The sequence below is a fragment of the Temnothorax nylanderi genome, unplaced genomic scaffold (assembly GCF_030848795.1).
Source record: "Temnothorax nylanderi isolate EJ_2023f unplaced genomic scaffold, tnyl_v1.0 TNYL_tig0003_pilon, whole genome shotgun sequence".
NCBI classification, from domain to species: Eukaryota; Metazoa; Arthropoda; class Insecta; order Hymenoptera; family Formicidae; genus Temnothorax; species Temnothorax nylanderi.
The window spans coordinates 3,208,197-3,229,052 of NW_027249065.1; the positions used below are offsets into that span (position 1 = coordinate 3,208,197).

Here is a 20,856-nt window from a genome sequence, read left to right on the forward strand (position 1 = left end):
AAAATCAAAAAAGCGCTCGGTGCGTTTTCTCGGCAAGCGTTTTTTGATTTATCTCTTTGAAACGCTGCCAAATGTAACGCAGAGCCAGCCAAAACGCTTGCTCCGTAGAATATCACGAAATACTAGAATCCTGAAAGTGTCACGCAACGTATCTGGCATCAAGGTGACTGTTAATTCACACGTAACAATAACCCGTTAATCGTTAGCAACTTTGCTGTAAAGTTCCTATATATGGAGACATTTCTCCGCATACTATAATTACAAAAGCGGCAGCTTGCGTTGCTCCTGATTTATTCATGCAGAGATTTGCATATCAACGATAACGCAATGCATTTAGTAATTGATATTCTCAGTGATATCGACTTTAACATTGTACACGTTTCCTGATTATAATAAGAAGTAACTGGGTCTCTTTAACGAGTACAGAATACATTCTGTAAAAATAATTGTTATTCAAGAAGTAGTGGAAGTAAAGGTCGCCTTATTATTCGAAGTTTCTTCGACAAGAACGACCGTCTTCGACATCTTCCTGTATATATCAATTTCGGATAAAAAAGTATCAAGCGCGTCTGACATTACATTTTCCAGCTCGATGTCTTTATTCTTAAATAAAGAAAACCTAGATGCGCGATCCATTGGAAACTGCGCGTATAAGAGATTTCAATTTGGTCGTAAATCCTCGATAGTGGAAAACGCGCGAGCTTTGCTTCTATACAACTCGTTTCACATCAGCGGATCTCTAAACGTAAGATTTAGATAAATATCTTCCACTCTACCCGATGCCATCGGGGATAAGACAGCCCCGACGCCGATAAGGGCACCCCGCATCCGCGACAGGTCGCGGTCTCGCGTGTCGCCGCCGATCTGCGTCCCACGTCGGGATTCTCCACCCGCACCTTCCCGGCTCGGGGGTGCGTTTCAGTCAGCTTCGAGCCGCGAGTGGGGTAAGTTGCGCCGCGCGCCGGCTCGCTGGCCCTTCGCAGAGCGAGGCACCCAACGCCGCCCCGCGCACTCACTCATTCTCGTCCGCCGATAACGAGAAGCACAACCCCCGACGATCGGCGCATCGCCGCGCGCCGATTCAACCGGCGTGGCGCGGCGCGCGCTCGCGTAAAAAAGGTCTGCGAGGAGAGATCGAGAACGCGGGTGAATGCATCGTGATCGCACGAGCGTATATTTCGCGAGCTTTTCTTTCTCTCGGTCTGCGCGTTTCGGTTCTTGTCTTTCGCGGCGGACTCGCCCCGAACTTTAATGACGACGACAGAAGAAAACGGCGGTAGAGTCGCGCGTCACACATGAACGCGAGCGGACAGCTTCATCATGCTGAGGTGAGTTCTTGTATTCCTCCCTTCTTGTATTCGATCTAGCTCGCGGCGTGACTGTGACTGCGCAATTTCTTATATAACGTAACCGCGGAAGACCCTTGGGGCGGGAAAGCTTCGGGTTTTGCAATCACGGCGGAAAGTCTCTTCTCATCGGCTTGACATGTTCGTTATGTTTTTATGTTCTTATCGTTTCGCGTTTCCTTTAGCTACTGGTCCCCTCCATCAATTTTCTAACTTAATTTCTTCTCGATAAAAGTCGATGTGAATCAACGATTTGCGAGTTCCGCGGCTCAAATTTTAAGACTTAAATTCCCATGAAGTACAAATGGATGATGAAATCTCCATTTAATGTTCAATGCATTTAAATAATATTTCGATTTATGATTCAATTTATCTTTCAATTTCTGCCTTTCAAAGTCTCATACTCGATTACAACGCACTATACGAAATTATGCCATCATAAATAGTAAAAGTCATGCATAGGAAGTATATAGATGGTCGACTTTAACTCTTTTTTTTCAAACGAATGTCATATTTCGAGGGTGACAGCTGCTAAGTTAAGTTTTAAACGGGAAACGTAGAAGAATTTCAGGAAGAAGTTTATTCAAGAGAACTCAGCATCTGCATTCTCTTGCATCTTTTTTCAAGAAAGTTTGTGTACACAGGCGACTGGCCGTTGACCCTATTTCGCGAAGTAGTTTTATTTCATTTGGAACAAAAGTCTGTTTCTCGCCGAGTCTCGCGATAAGTAGGGGGAACTCGCGTAGTGCCAATACTGTTGATGCTGAATGTGAAAATGGAGATGCGTGATCGAACGAGAAATCGGATGGGACTGTGAATTGTAGCGCGAAACTACAACGATGCGAGCAAATCTCTCAAGTGGGTCAACAAGTTGAACATTCTGTAGACAGAATGTAGCTCGATTTTGTATTCGGGGACACGTTGTGATACGATGATAAGAGTCGAAAACGTGAGTAGCAATCGTTAGTTTTACCGCTGGAGGCCTTTAAGAATTTATGATTAGAACACGGAAAAAAGAATCAGCTACTATAGCTTTAATTGTACAATAGGGGTAATTAACATTTTTTGCAGCAAGAGCTACAATTTAACAATAGTAGCAAAATTTTAACGAAAAATTTTGCTACTATTGCTAAATTACAGCTTAGTTATCACTGTTTCACAACTACTTTGCTAAAGCAGCTAATCTTTTTTTCCCGTGAATGGACGACTAAATTAATGCGTGCATGGTCTCTTTTAAATTGCGTGGCGAAAGACTAATGGATGGACTAATGGATGGATTGCATAAAAAGGAGCTAATCTATCGTATGCAAACATTCAGACGTTATTTTCTAAAAACGTGTTCGATAGGGGATATTTTTAGCAACGATGTCGAAGCGATGACATTCTGGTATATCTAATTTATTCATCGCGTCGTGGGGAAAGAAACTCGTAGCTGTTCTTACATTTAGTCATTATCCTCGTCATCTTTTTCGGCCTGTTGACGCGAAGAAAGGAAAACGTAAGCCAAGATTCCGCGCATTAGCATTCAGCTCTCCTGACACGTTCGTAATGCCGAAAATGCGCGGCCATACGCCATGACGAATTACGCCAAAAGTTGCCCATAATATTTTCTACGTCGCTGATGTTCTTACTGCTTTTTTTTCTCTCGAAAGGTAGTCGCCATTCATCTGCCTCGAGACTCTCCTGAGATATTAGTCTCCTATCTCCGCCCTTCCTGCATTTCGCGCATGGCACACCGCCTGCAGAAAAACGAACACCCTCGCTCGCAAATATTCCTACGTCTGTCGAAGTTCCGCACCGTAAATTCTCGGCAATAGATAGTATGTACGTTTTAATATTTACGAACGGCACTCGCTCACGAGCATTCGCACGTCGTGTAACACTGCGGCCTTTATGTATTATTCGACGCTCTAAGATTTACCACGAAGTCGAGCGCACCGTAGGGCAATCCGAGTTGTTTGCGCACACGCTGACCGGAATTTTGGATTAACAACATTACTACAAAACATCGTAGAGAGAAAGAAGGAGGGAACACAGATTTTTTTCCGTGGTAGTTTCAGGAAAGCGTAATAAAAATTATATATACGCGAATATAAAAAGTAATAGAATAAAAATTACCTTTTGGAGTTTTTGAAGCTTTTAAAAGCGAGTTAATACGAATACTTAATCGTATATTTGTAGAATCAGTAGAGTGAAACAAATTTAATTGTGGACACACGATATTATGATATTCATACAATAGCAGTTTTGTTAATATCAAAGAAATGTTAAAAACGAACCGATCAATTTCGCGCTCTATTTTTGCCGCGATCGATTGTGGGTGCTGTCGAACGAGCCATTGAAATGACGAGCGAAGTTGTGCGTTCTCCCATTGTTTCCTCTCTATTTTTTTTCGCTCGCGTCGGCGCTGTGCCCGTCGTTCCGAAAGATTTCATTACGTACGTACATAAAGACGCGTCACGGAAAGATTCCGATCCCCGAGACTTGCCCGTACAATACATGCGACATTTTCATAATGTACAAGTTTACATTTCTCGGCGACCCCGTAAAACGCTTTTACGACCCCAGGGGATGGTTATCGCGTGGGAGAGGGATGATACTTTTCAACCGGACTTTATTACATCTGCGGGTACATCCCGCATCGCACCGGTATGTCTCTCCTTCCGCTAAGTTCTATTTTCGTTGCGCCATATCGATCCTCGCTTACGCCGTTTGAAGTCGTAACACCGCGTCGTTGGCCGTGCTAAATCTCCTTTGCAAACGGCAAAATTAAACGAGCGAGCATTGTCACGTATCAGCGAGGAAAGGAAAAGAGAAAAAAAGGAAAAGGAAAAAAAAAGAAAGAGAAACGACGCTAATACCCGGGAGGGATAAACGCGGAGATACGTGTAAATCAGTCCGAGTCGTATTTTAACCGAACGCTCGTTTTGGGGAGCACAAGACACATGCAAATAAATCGCGTGTCGTGTTGTATGTCGAAAGAGCTGGATACGAACACTTACGATTTATCGAGGTTCAATCCTTTCAAATATGAATATTCAACATGTCAATTGTAAATAAAGAATCTCCTTTATTTATGATTGATGTACTGAGTATTCCATGGGAGACGTAAGGATATGCGTTTGAAAAATTGTTTTATTTAATATTGTTATTGTTAAATGCAGCGTTACGTAGTTTTCCTCTTCATTTTGCGGCATTACCTAACGGCATTACCTATCGGAGTGAATACCGGAGTGAATACTTTTCGTAACGACTTTGCAATTCTCCGCGAAATGAATTGCGAAAGTAGTAAAAACTAGTAAGTACAGCCATAGAGTCATTCTTTCTTTTTCCCCCTTTTTGTGATGCTGTATAGCTGTTCCGCTTTAAAATGAACGTGGCTCTAAATGTGCCACGGTTGCCTGGCATAAGTAGGAATCAAATTTAAAAATTCCCGATGTGCCGTTGCGCGCGCGTCCACCGAGTCCACTCCGTCACAGTGGTCGAGCTTGATAATTAAACCGACACGGCTGCATTAATGCTATAATAAGTGCACTCTGGGTACGATCTTCATTATATCTTTTTTAATCATTCACGCATAATGCCTTAATTAACGACTAGCTAGTACATATCAGAATTTCTATATAACTTGGAGGTTTTTTTTTACTCTCTAAATAATCGTTCACAAGGTTGACACTTTTTAATTAACTGCTGAAGCAAAATCTATACATCCACTCTTAAAGCTAAAATTTCTTTAGAATCTTAAAACACTTCGTGTTAGCCTCTGTAATTATGTTAGCCATCGATTTCCTCTTCAGAAAAAATCGGCTATAATTTCATCTCAGAATTTTTCAGAATACGGTAGGTAATTGCAAGAAAGAGAGGCTCGATAAATAAAATACGGAATACCTAACGACACGTTTCGAGAACTCCCGAGAAAATCCAACAGTCGAAGGTATTTACGTTCGAATGTTTCTCTCATCGAGATTTTATCGAACATTTCGCGCATTTCTACAGAGATCCGGTCGCATATTAAATATGGATAAACCAATAGAGAGACAGTGCGCGTTGCGCGACAATATACGAAAGTACCGACAAAATGTTGAGTTCGTCAATTAACAAACGTGCGGATCGATGGTCAGATTAATTGTTGTCGTTAACAGAGCTGCTCGCTATGGCAGAATCCCCCTTTGCTGGAACGGAGTAATTAATTGCTAACTGGTAACAACGCTTGCGGACACGCGCCGACGACAACGGTACTCGTCATTAATTGAGAATCCAATCGAAAGTTACATCGTTACTTTGACTACGTGCGATACAAGTCGGGTCGGAGCGCGCCGAGATTCGTTTTCACGTTTTCCATTAAAATTCCTCACATCCTACCGTGTCAATTATTCACGTTCCTTCAAGTAGGGCGATATTTCGAACGCGTAAAACCTTCTTTGTTGAATTTTCTTTCGAGATACACGCGAGTAAATGTTATTTCTGTAATCATTTTTATTGTAATCAATTTTACTTCTTATAATATATTGTACAAAATATTTAGAGAATTCCCTATCTTAATTTAACTAATTATAACCTACAGATGAAAATTGCATATCATTTAATTTTGTCTGATTTATAAACAGTAATAAGTAATAAGTAATAAGTAAGAAACAACATTTATTTTTACCGCGATTATTATTCGTGAACTCAAGATCTCGTATCTGTTAAGGATTTCACTACTACGATATCGCGAACATCGTAAGCTTGAGAGAAACCTTCCGTTCAAGAATTTCCCTTCGAGAATTTCCGTCGCGCAGGCTTCGACGGTCGACAGGGAGATTTTGCGAGGCGCTTAACTTGAAATGTTTCTTCAAATTGCCGTGGGAGTAAATCGACTTCATGGGATGTAACGGTATGCCTAGGAGAAGCTACTAACGGGTAGCTGTGGGTAGCAATGGGAAATTACGCCCGGCGCATCAATATGATAACGAGATCGCGATATCAAGAGAGGTAACGTTTTGTCTCCCGTTTAATTTATCTTTCGCCGTTTCTCTCGGTATACGCGATTGTCGCGTAGGTGGCCATCTTTGCGAATTTGCATATTGACATTTACCGCCGCCGATTTTTATGTCAGAGTAGGTATACGGTAAAACGAAACGTGTTACGCTTGGAGAGACGTACGATTTTTATTACGTTGTAAAGCTTCCCTTGCTATTTCGTTTTTCATTCCGATTCAGCAGTTAACGATTGCACATCGCTACGTTTTCGCATATCCGGCTATATTAAATCGGAGTCTATTTATTCAAGTACTCGAAGTTTATTTATTGGCACTCATGCTACGTATTTATAACACTCTCTCGACGCACTTACACGATTCTCGATTTACCATAACGTCGAATGCATCGTTCTATCGTGACTTTCGATCCATTATCGATTAATCTGTCGAACCGTTCGTCGTATCGTTCGTGCATCGCGCATCTGTCTCCATTGTATGCTTTATAATTATCGTCTGATTCGGAATGCATTCGGAATGGTTCGCGAGTAACCCTCTGAACGTAATTCCCGAACGGTAGGACCCCCCGAGATCCGCGTACATTATACAAACTTGGCGTGATATGAAACAACTTGCTGGAGCAGGTCGGCGTTAATGCCATTACATTACCCATTTAATCTGAATACCATCAACATAATCATGTTTGCCAACATCTTGCCTTGGCCTGCCAGCCCTCTGTATCTCGTCTATTTAATTATGCCTCCTTCACCGAGATTACGAGGGAAGACGCGGTGACATTTACCGGAGCGAGGGCAACGCCGGCCTTAAAGACACCGCAATCGGTAGCGGTGAGACCGCGACTCTGATGGATTGCTATCCTGTCATTCTCTCTGGATCCCGGTTCTTGGATCGGTAAAAAGTAATTGATATAGTTCGGTAGATGACTCCGGAGAAGAAAAACAAAGAGACGAAGCGGACGGCACTTGGACGAGTAAAAGGAATGAGCTCTTGGTCGACTACTTGTACCTTCTAACGGTAACCGTATTCTTTTTGTCACAAGCATCATGAAATGCTCTTTTCTGGTAGGATCAATCGCGGAAGAGATGCAGTATTTCCTTCGCTATATGCACGGTTACTTTGTCGGAGCGCTTGATATTCCGCTCTCGGAGGACCTCTTCTCCGAACCCCCGATGGTCTTACTCTAAGTTTACTAACCCAATCATTCAGAATTTAATCTAGCTTGCGGGAATGGAAATTTTTTTTCTGTCGTATCAATAAAGTTCTCTTCTAGAATCAGAGAGTGGTTCGAGAATAGGTCGACTGCTAACTCGTTGAAAACTTTTTACAATACACAATATAAGCTTAACTTGTCATAGATATCTTTTGCAATATTTGCTCTTAAAAGGATGCACATAAATCTTAATAAATGTTTAGAAATGAAGAGATTAAGAAAGAGTCCGCCGCTTTTTCTCATGAAATGTTCCTGCTTATTTTAATTTCCGAGATAAATATCAGTTTATATTACGAGAAAAGCACGTTTATGTTAGATACAGTTCGTTAGCGGTGAGCATATGCATCTACCATTACTGAAAATGTATCTGGCCTAAACCATTAGCACTATGCTACAAGTCATTAGCGTAATTATGAATTGATAAACTTTTCCTCCTACGAGAGAAGATTAGGATTTCTCGGAACTGCCGGATTTTCCGCGAAATGCATTTCCGCGCGTTTTACTTCCTTTCCCGCGGCATCGGAAATTTCACTTTTTGTTTCGGACACGTCGCTACAGGCGCCTCGCCTGTAAGAGCGAAAAAGTTCCGCTGACGTGACGTCGATTTTTGCAGTTGAATTTCTGATGTTGACAGGCTGTTACGCATTAGCTTTGAACGAACAGTTATACAGAATTTTGTTTTCACAACGGTAGCTACATTTATTCTTCAGACTAACGCGCTTCTGTATAGGTATGAAGCTTTTAATTTTTGTTGGCAACGTACGTCGTTTTCTCGTTTCGTTTGCGTGGTAATAGGAGAAATTTGAGTAATAAGGAGCTACTTTGTCTGACTCAGCGTTGCCGCGTTAAATACAAGGGGCGTTCTACAACAGAATTACGTTCTTTCTCGCGTGCTCATTACGACGCTCTCGATGAATACGATAAATCCGTATGACAAAAGGGAAATACAGCGGCCACTATCCCGAGATATAAATATTGTGGAATTTTGCACCGCGCGCGAAAAGTGCTATCTCGAGCTTTTTGTTCTCATTCACTTATTATACACGATCATTCAGCTTGCAGATTATTTCGAAGCATTTACTGCAATACGTTAACATTCTCAGAAATGAGTTTTATCGAAAGATTTCAAGCTTTTCCAGCAGAATCTGTTGAGAATGACACGTGGCTTCTGTCTATTCCGTGAAGTGTTTCAGGAAATACCGAGTATTTAGTAACGACATTTCTACAAAGCGACAGCAGCAATTTCTTGTATCTATATCTGTGAATGCTTTTATGAATTCTACGAATTCACGATTGCTTATACAAATATACGTATGGACTTTCATTTCTATAATGATTTCCTAGTAAAGATGACAGAGTAAAAGGACAGTATTGGTTTGATATGAAAATCCTATCATCCAAGAAAAGGATGAAATATAAAAAGCTGACCTTATTTTATAGAGAATCCTCGATTAAAGTTAAGTGCTTTTACTATCATTTGAAGATAGAAAAACGCTTCAAATGTCAACAATAAGAATTACAGAAAAGATGTTCTTTTAAGCTCGTGCTATTGGCCTCGCTGCACAAAGACTTCTTAAACCAAAGTTGTTATAATAATAAAAGAATGGCGCGTGTAGCCTCACCTGGATCAACTTTCCATTTAATTTTAATTCCTTAACTTTTCATTAAATTTCGTCGAAAACTCGATAAAAGAATTAAACGTGAGTGCTTGTGTTAAAATTTTATCTAGAAATGGCTTTTGTATTCAGGCCGCCTACACACTTATGATATACGCAAAAAAAATCCCTCGATAAAGTGAAATCGTCAAGCATTCATTCTCTCATTCTCCCTTTTATTCTCTTGCATCCTCTCTGCATTTTTATTTCACTCATTTTGCATTTTCTTTCCTCCAGAAAAATCGCGATGCCGGATAATTGAATATAGAATTATAGATGGCGTCCCCTTTTTTAACGTATTCTGCCGCATATTTTATTAGATATCTATTGTTATTTCCCCAATCCTTTTATGTGAAGTAAAATGGTTTATTCAACCTACATGTATTTTCAAAGTGTCCTAAATATTCTAGTTCGTGTTTGAGTAAGACTTCGTAATGAACAGTTCTAGGTTTTGTTGAAATAATCAGCGTTGACGATTAGTTTGCTCGAAAACTGCAAGTAAGCGCTGGCTTCAAGGGCCATCATCACTTGCGAGCTACAATATATAGTCTGCCGACATCTCCGCTCGCACAGCTCCCGGCGTCTACGTGTTTCTCGTTTATCCTCGACCCGTCAGAAACTCACTTATTCGTGTTCCACCCCTTCGGGATAGGTACGTGCCCGCGGAATAATTTTGTAGACGATAAAAATTGAAACGAATCGCGGTCGTACGCGTATACACGGCATCGCACTCTGCGGGATTGGCATGAATTCCACGCCGTTAAGCTCGCCCGTTTCATTTGCCGGCTTGGCCCAACAGAAGACAAATGGTTTCCTCGGATGCCCGCGGGAAAAATGATAAGAGAAAAGGCGCGAGTGGGTGGCCGGAAAGAACGCCGCGTGTCGGAATGCTTGTTGATCCATATAAATTAACGGTGATACCCTTCAACTTTCCGAGGACTTAACTCGCTCGATTATCACTAGACTTACGGAATCGTTTGTCTTAATGGCACGTCAATTAGTATTCAGTTAGTTGATTTTTCCTAGTTACTATCCGCGGTGCTAATCGAGCGTGATAAACGTTTTCGCGTTATATTTGGATATACGGAGATTTAATAGAGAGTGATGCGGGGGCGTGATTAATTATATTGCCTTCATTTAAGTACTGATACCGATAGCCAAATGTGATTGATAAATGGTTGTTTGGTTAAGTCAGGGTATTTATTATAAGAATAATTACCTTTTGTAATTAGTTACTCTTCTCAGTGACAAAATATCTTAAGTGTGCCATATAATAGACTAGTAATACTGTATCTTATTATGTGTTTTTATTATCTGTTCCGACTTACTCCTTATCGATCTTATTTGCATGCCGTTGTTTGGTCGATACACTCTCAACTTGCTCAACGAAAATTAATTATCGGTGTAGTAATCGGATCGACAAAGGCAACTCCGAAATAGAAATATTTAATGGTCTCGGAGTCAAAATTGTAGTGGCAGTCTACTAGATCGCAAACAGCAATTCGAAACATTAATGAAAGAAATAATAAAAAAAAATAAGATTGTAATATATGACGGATAGCGCAGTATGAACTTTCGATTCTTAACATTTCACTTGTAATGACGTGGACATCGTCAAGCTTTCCATGCAATACACAGACTTTTCTGTATGCATCGAATGCATTTCACCTTAGAGTCTAATTGTCGTGCTCGGCATTATGCATTCAGCAGCTTAAGAACTCGCGCCGCGCGGAAATTCAGTCTCGCAAGAGAAATACGAAGAGAGCTCAGAGAACACTCGCTATTACGAACTCGCGTCGCGTTCCATCTTCGTTAACGCCGCTTCTCGTCCGTCCAATAATTCATACGTCTTTTCAGACACGACGGTGTGCAACGTGATAATTACGTTCTGAGAGATATTCTTAGGCCTTGAATGGACGCGCGCGCGCGCGCGCGCGCAGCATCTAGGTGGATCGTCTTCCGCGGCTCGTCATCATGGACGCGCAAAATTAATCTTCACCGTGCGAGTAATTCAGCCGGCGAACACCGTAGTAGACGGTACTGACGGTACTGACGGTAGTCGTTTACAACTACGAATGTTCGTGCTAGGTGGCCGTAAATGACTTGTCGGTCGAGTGATATACGGTATACGGCCTACGGCGCAGAGTCGATCCGTCGAAGTATCGCAACGAGTAATTGACTGCGCACTCTGCTTGCTCCGATTAATTAACTTTCAGTACTTTGTCGTTCTCGCGCTATCCCATATACAGCGGCCATTTAATGAATATCCCCTGGACGCCCAACCCCCGCAGTATTGTTCGATATTTTAATTTCTCAACTTCTTTTTTAGTTCCTTTTTCTTATTTTTAATCAATACACGTCGCACACAATGGATTTTTTTTTTACCGACGTTATTTAAGCCTCGATGTATGTCAATGACGTACATTGAGATTTAAAAATAATTTCAGTTTAGGATAAACTCGGGAAAGATGGCCAACCCATGTTCATTCGATGTTTCATGCCGAGCTAGATTGAAAGAACATAGATTGGCCATTTCTCCTGTATGGCCATCTTATCCGAGTTTACCCTATTCAATTATCTTTTTCATATTTATTTACTTTTCTCTATTTTTTAAAAAAAAGATGCAATACAGCTATTTGCTCCCACGCGTTTTTCTCATACCTTCATCTACAGTAAAATGAAAAGCTAGTAATTTTAAATGTAGCACGTGCAATGCATTTTCCGTTACAATTCGGTAAATTGCTTGTAATATTTAGTAAATAGGAATATTTATCGCTTGTTTTGTCAGTTTATTTTGTAGTTCATTAACGCATTACCGTATTTAAATAGTTAATTACTTTGAACGAATTGTCACACACAGGTATAATTACAAAATTGCCGTACTATTGTAATGTTATTGTATCGCGGTTGTTACTTTAAATTTATTATGAGCGGTCTTTTTTCAGATATATTTATTTCATACAAAATATATATCGCAAAAAGTGATATTGATATCGTATTAATCATTTTACAAATTAATTTAAACAGACTGATTTAAATAACATCATTTTATTAAACCGAAAAACACCGTGCATTATTTGATGTTGTAAAGCAGGAATAATTAGGCTTCTAATTCATAATTATCTCTAGTCATTGAATAATTGGCCTTAGTTGAATAATTGGTCTTAGTTGGTTTGTTCATTTTATAGTCCACAGTAATTAATTTAGGTGGTGACACGTATAATCGCAAAATGTCGCCGTACTTGCAGCAGCATATTGCGCACTATCGAATGGTTTTAATTGCGACTCGCGTTATTCAATCAACATCAATAGCACGTTAATTAGTTTATTACACCTGAAACTTGCGCGTGGCTCAACCGTTGACGTAATCGCAGTCCGCTAAAGAAAATGCCGGCGCTGATAACGTAGATGATCTCGCGACGATATGCAAGCTGCGAAGTTGACTTAGAAAGACTTTCGCGTGGGCGATAAAATAACGAGCGCACGTCATGACTGTTAAATGTCAGCGAAATATTTTCAACGCGCCTCATCGAGCGGCGCCATAAGTTGAGTAAACGTGTCGCGCTTACACAAGATCGTAATGGTGTCGGCAGTCTAAGACCATTGAATTATGAAAAACCTCGCTTCGAAATTCTATTCTATGTCGCGTGTTTCTTATCATCATATTCGCTGTGGATTCCCGATGTTACTCGATTTGTACGAGGTGCACCTTTACGAGACAAGTAACCTCGTAATAAATGCATACAGAAGTTTCGTATGTCTTGAAACTGTAATGCATAGATGAAGAATATGTGTACGCACAGTCTAAGTTGCTTATTCAGTGGATGAGGAAAACGTGTCGGCAGATATAATATCGTTACGCCATACGTGCGATCTCTAAGTTTTCGCAAGAGAGAGATTTCATTGCGAAGTTTCGTGGAACTTTCTTTCAGAAGTCGCGCTTCTGTTTGGAATAATGGCAAAAAATAAGAAGAAGTACCAACGAAATTAATGCCGTCTCGCGCCTACGTCGAAAAGTTTTTCGTAATGACTAGATTTCGTGCCACTCTCGTTGCTTTAATTAACGTGCCACAGATTTACAGATTTCGGCTTGAAATTTCTCGTAAAATTTCACGCTCGTTTTACTAAACAGGTAAATTTTAACATGTGTCAAGTGTTAGTATTTTTAATTTTCCTAAAAAGAAGTAATGATATTACAGAGTTGTGTTTTGTGACGCGTAAAAATAAAATTTAACGCGCGCGCGTAAAAGATTTGTGCGTGATGCTGGCTAGAGCTTAAAATATCTTCTATATTTTAAGCTCTAGCAGCGCTCACAGTTTTTTGCGTTGAATATTTTTTTCACACATTTTTTTCTGACTGAAAAATTAGCCTGTATAGCATACGAGATACTAGGACTTTTTTAACATCGCGGATTATTTTTCTGTTAATAATAATGTCTAAAATTGCAGTAATAATACTCGGTAAGTTACACGTCGCGGACTCGTTCCAAAAATACGTCCCACAAGTTACATTGACGTGAAAATTTCTGTGGGAATTTATTTACAAGCGAAGATAATTCATGAAAATAGAATGAGAAAACGGTAATAAAAAATGGTAAAGAAAAAACAATTCGTATATCTTCGTTCAATTTTCACGAAAAATACATGGGTGGTATTCTTGTTATATCAATTATCTTAAATTATATCATTTCAGCTTTTAACTTCAAAAAGCACATTATTTGCTGATCATTTTCGCAAAAAAATTATTCTCTGTTAATAAAAAGTTTCCCAATAAAGCCTTTATTGACTCCGCCAAACTAAATGTCGACCAAGCATCGTACCTATAAAATATAAACGAATTTTATTCACCATGTTGATCGCGTTCAGCAAAACAATTAACGATATCACGATAATTCATCCACGTTGCCGATGGTCATGTTTTCAGAACGCACAGTATCCCGTTCATGCTCGTGCCTCCATATTTCGCATTTAATTACATAACATGAGATATAAACAGATGTTCAATTTCCTAGTTATTATTCAGTTTCACGTAGTTTTCCAATAAATAATCATATAGACCGGTATCGCATATTTTTCAATTGAGATATATAATTTCAAATTTTGTTCCGGATCTTCCCTCATTCGGAATAGATTGCGAAATATTTTTCCACGCGTTACCGAGTTCGCGTGAAAGGCTTCCTGCACTGCTTACTTTTACGACATACAATACCCGGTCGTAAATTAATCCGCTCTGGAACTGTTTTAGACCTATACGCGAATCGATAATATATGCACGGCCTATATGCAAGAGGTGTTACGTGCGATGAGAGACATGCTCCCATCGGCGCATCAAAATGCACGTCGCAGTTCGGGTCGGGGAATTAGGCAGGCCAATATAATGCACTAAACCCCGCTGTGCACTTATCTGGGTCATCTTCCGGGTAGAAACTGTTCATGTAGCGTAGACATATAATGAATGTTCTTGGAAACTCGTTGGGCATTTAATTGTCTATCCGGGAACATATATGTGCATTGAACGTAGTTCTTATAATTATAATAGTAGCCTAAGCTATATATATATATATATCTTCTGTCTGAGATAATTAGACTTCAATATTTTTATGTATTAAAAGATATTTAATAAATAATTTAACAATATACATTAAATCATTTCATAAAACTAACCATATTATACTAACATATACAAATATAGTTAGTATAATAATATGTATTCTTCTCATTTAAGTAGACCCTCGAGTTGTAATTTTTTGTGCATTCTGAAGAGAGAAACGTCGTTTCAAGCAATTAAGTTCGTAGTTCTGTAGTACTGCACTTGTCTTTTTAACGTGCCACGCGAAAAACTCGGAAGAAGTTTAAAGAGTTTTGTTACTTCTTCAAACTTCTAATAGGCAATGCTAGCCTCTTAGTATGGAGGTGGCATTTTTGCAATTGTGTTAATGATCGTACCTCGAAGCAAAACATTCTTTTGTCGCAAAGATACGCTTTGAATTCTTATAATCTCTAAATTTCTCTGAGATACAGCTTGAAAATTCACAAGTTACTTAAATATATTCTTTAATAGTTAGCATAGTTAATTTCATAAGCACTTCAATGTATTCTAATACCTCTTACGTCACATATTTGTCGTAGAACGCGTGTTATTTGACATTAATATTGATTAAAAATTAATATTGACGCTAAATAATCTTTTGCGAATATTTCTGGCGAGATTTTTGGTGAGATGGGGAAATGCATTGTGTCGCAGAGATAAAAGGATGTCGCCGTGATGTTACATCGAAGCGCTTCGTCGCGGCGCCGGCGAGCGTCGCCAAGCGTGGCAAACTCGAGCCAGCCGGCATCTCCGACGATGCGAGGTCGACGAGCGAGCGTAGCCACTGAAAAACCCCTCATCTTGCCACCAAGTAGCCCCGGCGGAACGATGGAAAGGCAACGGTCGCCGAGGGGTAGCGTGGTGCCGAATATTGCTCTGGATACCGAGAGCGACTGCCCCGACGAGGTTAGTGCTCACCCTCTTACATTTCTAGAATTCCACTGTAATCCCTTTATATGTATTCGAATCGTTATTGCTTTTACTACACTAGAAATCCAAGTGTGTTATTTCTACACGTATAAACGTCTAAAAATGACACATTTGACTGAAGCTCGTTTTACATGTTTTGTTGCTGTTAAATTAACACGTTCAATCCTATTAAATTAAAAGTTAATACGTTCAACCGTGTTAAATAACGTGATTTAAAGCGGCAAGAAATGTGTAAGAAGAGCTTCAGTTAAAATAATATACTTGGATTTGCAGTGTATACAGTAACATGAACAGTATGAACACTCTTGTCCGCGACAATTATTTCGTTTTGGTATATGTGAGGCCGAGCACAAATGTCAAAACCTCATTCTTTCCGAGAAGATGTATGAAGGTCTGATTTACTATTCTTAGAACTGTCACGAATAATGATTTAAGCAATTCGATCGACGACAATTTTACAATACTGGCAATTGATGGGTAGAGCACAGAAAATAACTCCAATTAATTGAAATTCTCAGTCAACCGTGCTCCGAGCCTGAAATATGTAGCAGTTTTCATTCTTTTTTGTGTGTGTGCGTGTTTTTTTTTATTCCCTTCAGGCTACGCAATGTTATACAGAATATTCAATTACTCAAGGGATATTCGACTGTACAGGTGTTTGACATTGTATTCGATCGATATGCGATGCGCGCACCGCATCCATCGATGAAACTAAATACGAACTTTTTGTCACGCATGTTACACATCAGTTTATCCACAAAATTTTGAGGTCATGAAATTTTCACGGCAAATGGATTGCCATCACATGTTATTCATTAGCGAATGATTGGTGTGGCATAGGCATGCGTTTCAAAAGTTATCGGTTGGCTTTGGACAGCGATCGCTAAAATAATTAAAATACGTTCACTTCAATCGAGTGTTTTGATATGTTCCGCGAGCGTGCAGCTTTCATATGCAAATGTAAATTTATTCCTACGTTAATTCCTATGTTAATTAAATTAGATACATTGCAGAGATATGAATGCGTGCAATATTAATACGCATATCTCCAACCATTTCCAAGTAAAATGAGAAAAACGAATTAACTTGAATAAATAGAAATTAAACAATTTGTAAAGAGAAAATTGACGAGCTAATTCACTAAAGTGACTAATTAACATTCTTGATAAATATTTTACGTGAAAGGGAGAAGAGAGTGCGATCTCTTTTACAAAAACTTCATATATACGCTTGAACATTAATTTTTGCTCTAAGAAACCTGCTTCTTCTGCTAATGATTAGAGTAGATTACGAGGTAATGCTCTAGAATCTATGGTGCTCTATTTCAGGGAGTCTGTCGCAGGATCTTGCCGGATCCCGAACAGTATGGCACCGGCCGCAACTCCCTGGCGCCCGAGGCGAGCCGCAGCCCACGAAACTCTCTGATACCTGACGATTACTGCAGAAGCCCGCGGGGCTCCCTAATACCGGACCCGAACAGGAGCCCACGCAATAGTCTAGTACCCGACATGGTACGGTCGCCGCGGAATAGCCTGACGCCGGAAGTCTCTCACAGTCCGCGTCACTCTCTGGTGCCGGACTCGGCGCTCAGCCCGAGGAATTCTCTGGTGCCGGACGTGGCCTATAATCGGAGTCCATCTAGAAATAGTATGGCGGTCGGCGGCTCCAGAATATCCCTCTTGCCGGAGAATGGTAACGCGATCGTGGCCCTCAATCGTAGCCCCAGACACTCGTTGGTGCCGGACTCGACGAGAAGTCCGCGAGGCAGCATGGCGAACTTGGACTTCGACCGAAGTCCACGTGGCTCGATCTGCCCGGACCTCCATAGGGTACCCAGGGGGAGTATCACGCCCATGGAGATCGTGGACAGGAGTCCACGCGGTTCGATAGCCTCGGAGTGTCTGAACCAGAGTCCCCGCGGCTCTATCGCGCCCGATCCCAACAGATCGCCCAGAGGATCGATAGCGCCGGACCCGAATCGGTCCCCGCGCGGATCGATATGCCCGGAGAGCAACAGGAGTCCGAGAGGTTCGATCGTACTGCACGATCAGACGAATCGATCGCCGCGCGGAAGCATTGGCGTGAACGACGCCGACAGACACTCGAGAGGCTCCCTCGGAGCCATCAACGACGACGAAAACAGAAGTCCCAGAGGAAGCATCGGGCCTGACGGGATCAATAGAAGTCCTAGAGGTAGTCTCGGAGGGCATCAAGACAGAAGGGCGGCGAGGGGCAATCTGGGCTTGCAAGATCCTAGAAGAGCTTCCGCGGATCAGGGTGAGAATTTAAAATTTCTAAATATTCTTAATCCGTTTGATATCCCATCAATTCAGTTTCTTAAAACTCCTCCAAGATACTCTTTTTTGTGTCCTAACATTTTAAAATATATTATTTTTTTAATTTAACAAGTATAATAATTGCTAGGATTGCTATTGCACGGTGAAAGTAATTACTAAGCTTCGAGTTGTGGACTATGCTTTTTCTACACAACACAAATAATCGAGAGTTACGATATTGGAATCAACACAGACTTGTCTTCGCGCATCGTAGCCAGTGTTGCGTAATCTTCGATACAAAAACTACCGCAAAAATGTGGTCCTTGGATGTATCGTGTATCCAAGCCGCAATGCTCTGCATCCGAATACCAAAATACAGATATAATCCAATCGCGAAATTATAGCGTCGCGGTGAAACGCAACGCGATGTGCAAAGGAAACGTTCGCGCTTGCCGCAAGTGCGGTCAGATTGTGCCAATAATATGCCTACATGCGCGACATATCAATCATACATGACGGAATTAAACAATTTCCCGTTCAGTTATTGACTGGAGAAATTACGATTACGACAAGAAATTGCTGGAAGCGAGCACATTTGTTAAAAATAATAATAAGCTTATTCGGGGATTGAGCAAATTTTATTATGTATCGCATATTAAAATAAATATTAAAAATAATCGATGCTTTTATCTATTTTCTGCTTGTCGAGTAATTATAAGCGGAGCTGTTTTATACACGGTTTAAGGACGGATCATAAAATATTCATCAGTGAGATTTCACGCAAGCGTTTCCTTACTTGCCCTTCCCCACTTACAGGCTAAGCATCTACCTCGAGGCAAGTATCTTCTCTCCTCCGGGGAATGTAATGGCAATTTGACGCTCATTACCGTACGCTCGACGCCAGGTCTCTGGAGAGGCCGATTAGTTTTCGTTCGTTTCTCCCATGTTCCGGGTATTGAGTGCGACAGACGCGCATAATATATCTCGAATGACAGAAATTGGTCGCTAGGCGATACACTCTCGTGCGTGTCGATTGCGCACGGTATCGCACATCCGATACTTCTCACTGAAATCCTGCGGCGGATGCGATAGACACTCGCGCCTCGGAGTAACGTAAGCATGACGCACGAACGGAAGGAACGGATCTGCCTAGAGTTCTAGAGATGTAAAATAATATCGACAAGTCGACAACGATCCGACGTCGATTCCGGTGCAAGGCTTTCGTTAAGAAACCCTTGTCGATATCCTTCCCTCTTAATTTTCCGAATTGTCGCTCGGTTAAATTTATTGCGATTTAATCAGGTCAGACGAACGCGAAGTACCTTCAAATTCTCCCATCGATCTTTCCATTGCGTCACAAGTAATAATATAGCATGATATATTCGAAATTAATGCGCAGCAAGATACTAAATAATATAAAAAGCATTTTCTATCAGCTTGATTTTGCACTAATATTTAGATTTGATTTAACATGTAAATCATCAGTTTCCCCCCTCACAAAAATTCAGCTTTCGATATGTTAATTGCCGTAATAAACCACGAATCATATTTTTGGCAAGTTCAGTTCTGGCAGGTTATTAGACTTAAACATATCGTGTGCTAAATTGCTATTGGCGGCTGGAAAACCCACACATAGTAGTGTTGTATAATAGTATTAAACCTCCTAAGTCGACCTATGCAAATTGGTTCACCACAATCTCAGATATATATATATGCGCATGCAGATATGTATATATATCTCGCGGTGATAATTCGCCACTAATATTCCTGAATAAGATAAAACTCACGAGAAACGGAAACTTAATAATTCCTCACGCTAAGACGGCTTTTTTATTGCCGCGCGATTCTCGGTGACGCCAACACGAGGGCAAGAAAGTCAAACGCGAGGCAAGTAAGAGACATTTGCCCGAGCGATAATTAACGTCGTGCGGGAAAGTTACGTTTCGGTCGCGCAAATTGGCCTGATTTTGTCGCGCGTGCACACGATACTTATTAACGTTAGTAGCTACACTAAACCACCACCGGTCACGAGATTGAAATATGCGTCTGAGACATATTCCCATACTTACCCACTTTGCGCGACTGCGATGCGAAAGGGATTGCGTGTGTTGTTCTTAGCCGGCCAGATAAACTGCTCGAAGCGTAAGTTTCTCCTTGAATAATCTGAAACAGTAAAAATGCAAATACACAATGAATAATTCATTATAATTTTGTAATTGTTCTGATCTCGTAAGTATTGTAATAATGTGACACGTGTCACACAACAACGTATTAAACCGCTTTCTTAAAGGTTTTATCGCTCAAATTCGCGCCCGCACCGCCCCATATGATTATCGCCAGGAGATCGATAGCGACAAGATTGACCTGTTTACCGAACTACTGGCGGGCGAGCAAAGTCGATAAATTTCGCGGCGAGAAACGTCGCAATAATCAAAATCTCCCCAGCAGATGGGATTCGTATTCTGTAAATTGAAAGCGCGGATTTATCGCGCGAAGCAGCGCGCATTACGCAGAAGCTTGTTGACAAAGATATCTCATCGCCTGAGTTTGCAGTGCATGATGTCTCTTCACAACGAGCGAATTTCCTGCAAATGGAGAATACAAATTAAATTGCGCACTAATACTGTTAATTGGCGCGCCGTTTACCATTGTTCGTAACTGCGTAGTTATCTATTATAGTGTTCATTAATTGCAAAACAAAGAGAGTCAAAAACTAGAAACTAGTTAGAATAAAATAATCCCCAAAAATTCAAACGCAAAAATAAATGGATATTATAACTTTATATACCTACAGTCTATTTAGAAAATATCCCACACACAAGTTAAGTTCATGCACTGAAAAAAAAATATTTAGATCCAAGAAAATATTTA

General features: G+C 40.6%; 1 protein-coding gene and 1 long non-coding RNA gene across 3 annotated transcripts in view; one reads left to right on the forward strand and one right to left on the reverse strand.

Annotated features, from left to right (window-relative positions):
• The first annotated feature begins 939 nt into the window (after positions 1-939).
• Positions 940-20,856, forward strand: part of LOC139772322 (uncharacterized) — a 41,878-nt gene continuing 21,961 nt past the window's right edge. For both annotated transcript variants that reach the window (XM_071705943.1, XM_071705933.1), the window contains exons 1-3: positions 940-1,328; positions 15,434-15,685; positions 17,038-17,986. In XM_071705943.1, coding sequence (XP_071562044.1) covers positions 15,455-15,685; positions 17,038-17,986 — 1,180 coding nt within the window. In that variant the 5' untranslated portion in view covers positions 940-1,328; positions 15,434-15,454. The remainder of the gene's footprint in view (positions 1,329-15,433; positions 15,686-17,037; positions 17,987-20,856) is intronic.
• LOC139772328 (uncharacterized) overlaps positions 19,778-20,856 on the reverse strand; it is a 62,863-nt gene continuing 61,784 nt past the window's right edge. Inside the window, exon 3 of the long non-coding RNA XR_011718106.1 lies at positions 19,778-20,148. This is a non-coding gene — a long non-coding RNA (uncharacterized lncRNA). The remainder of the gene's footprint in view (positions 20,149-20,856) is intronic.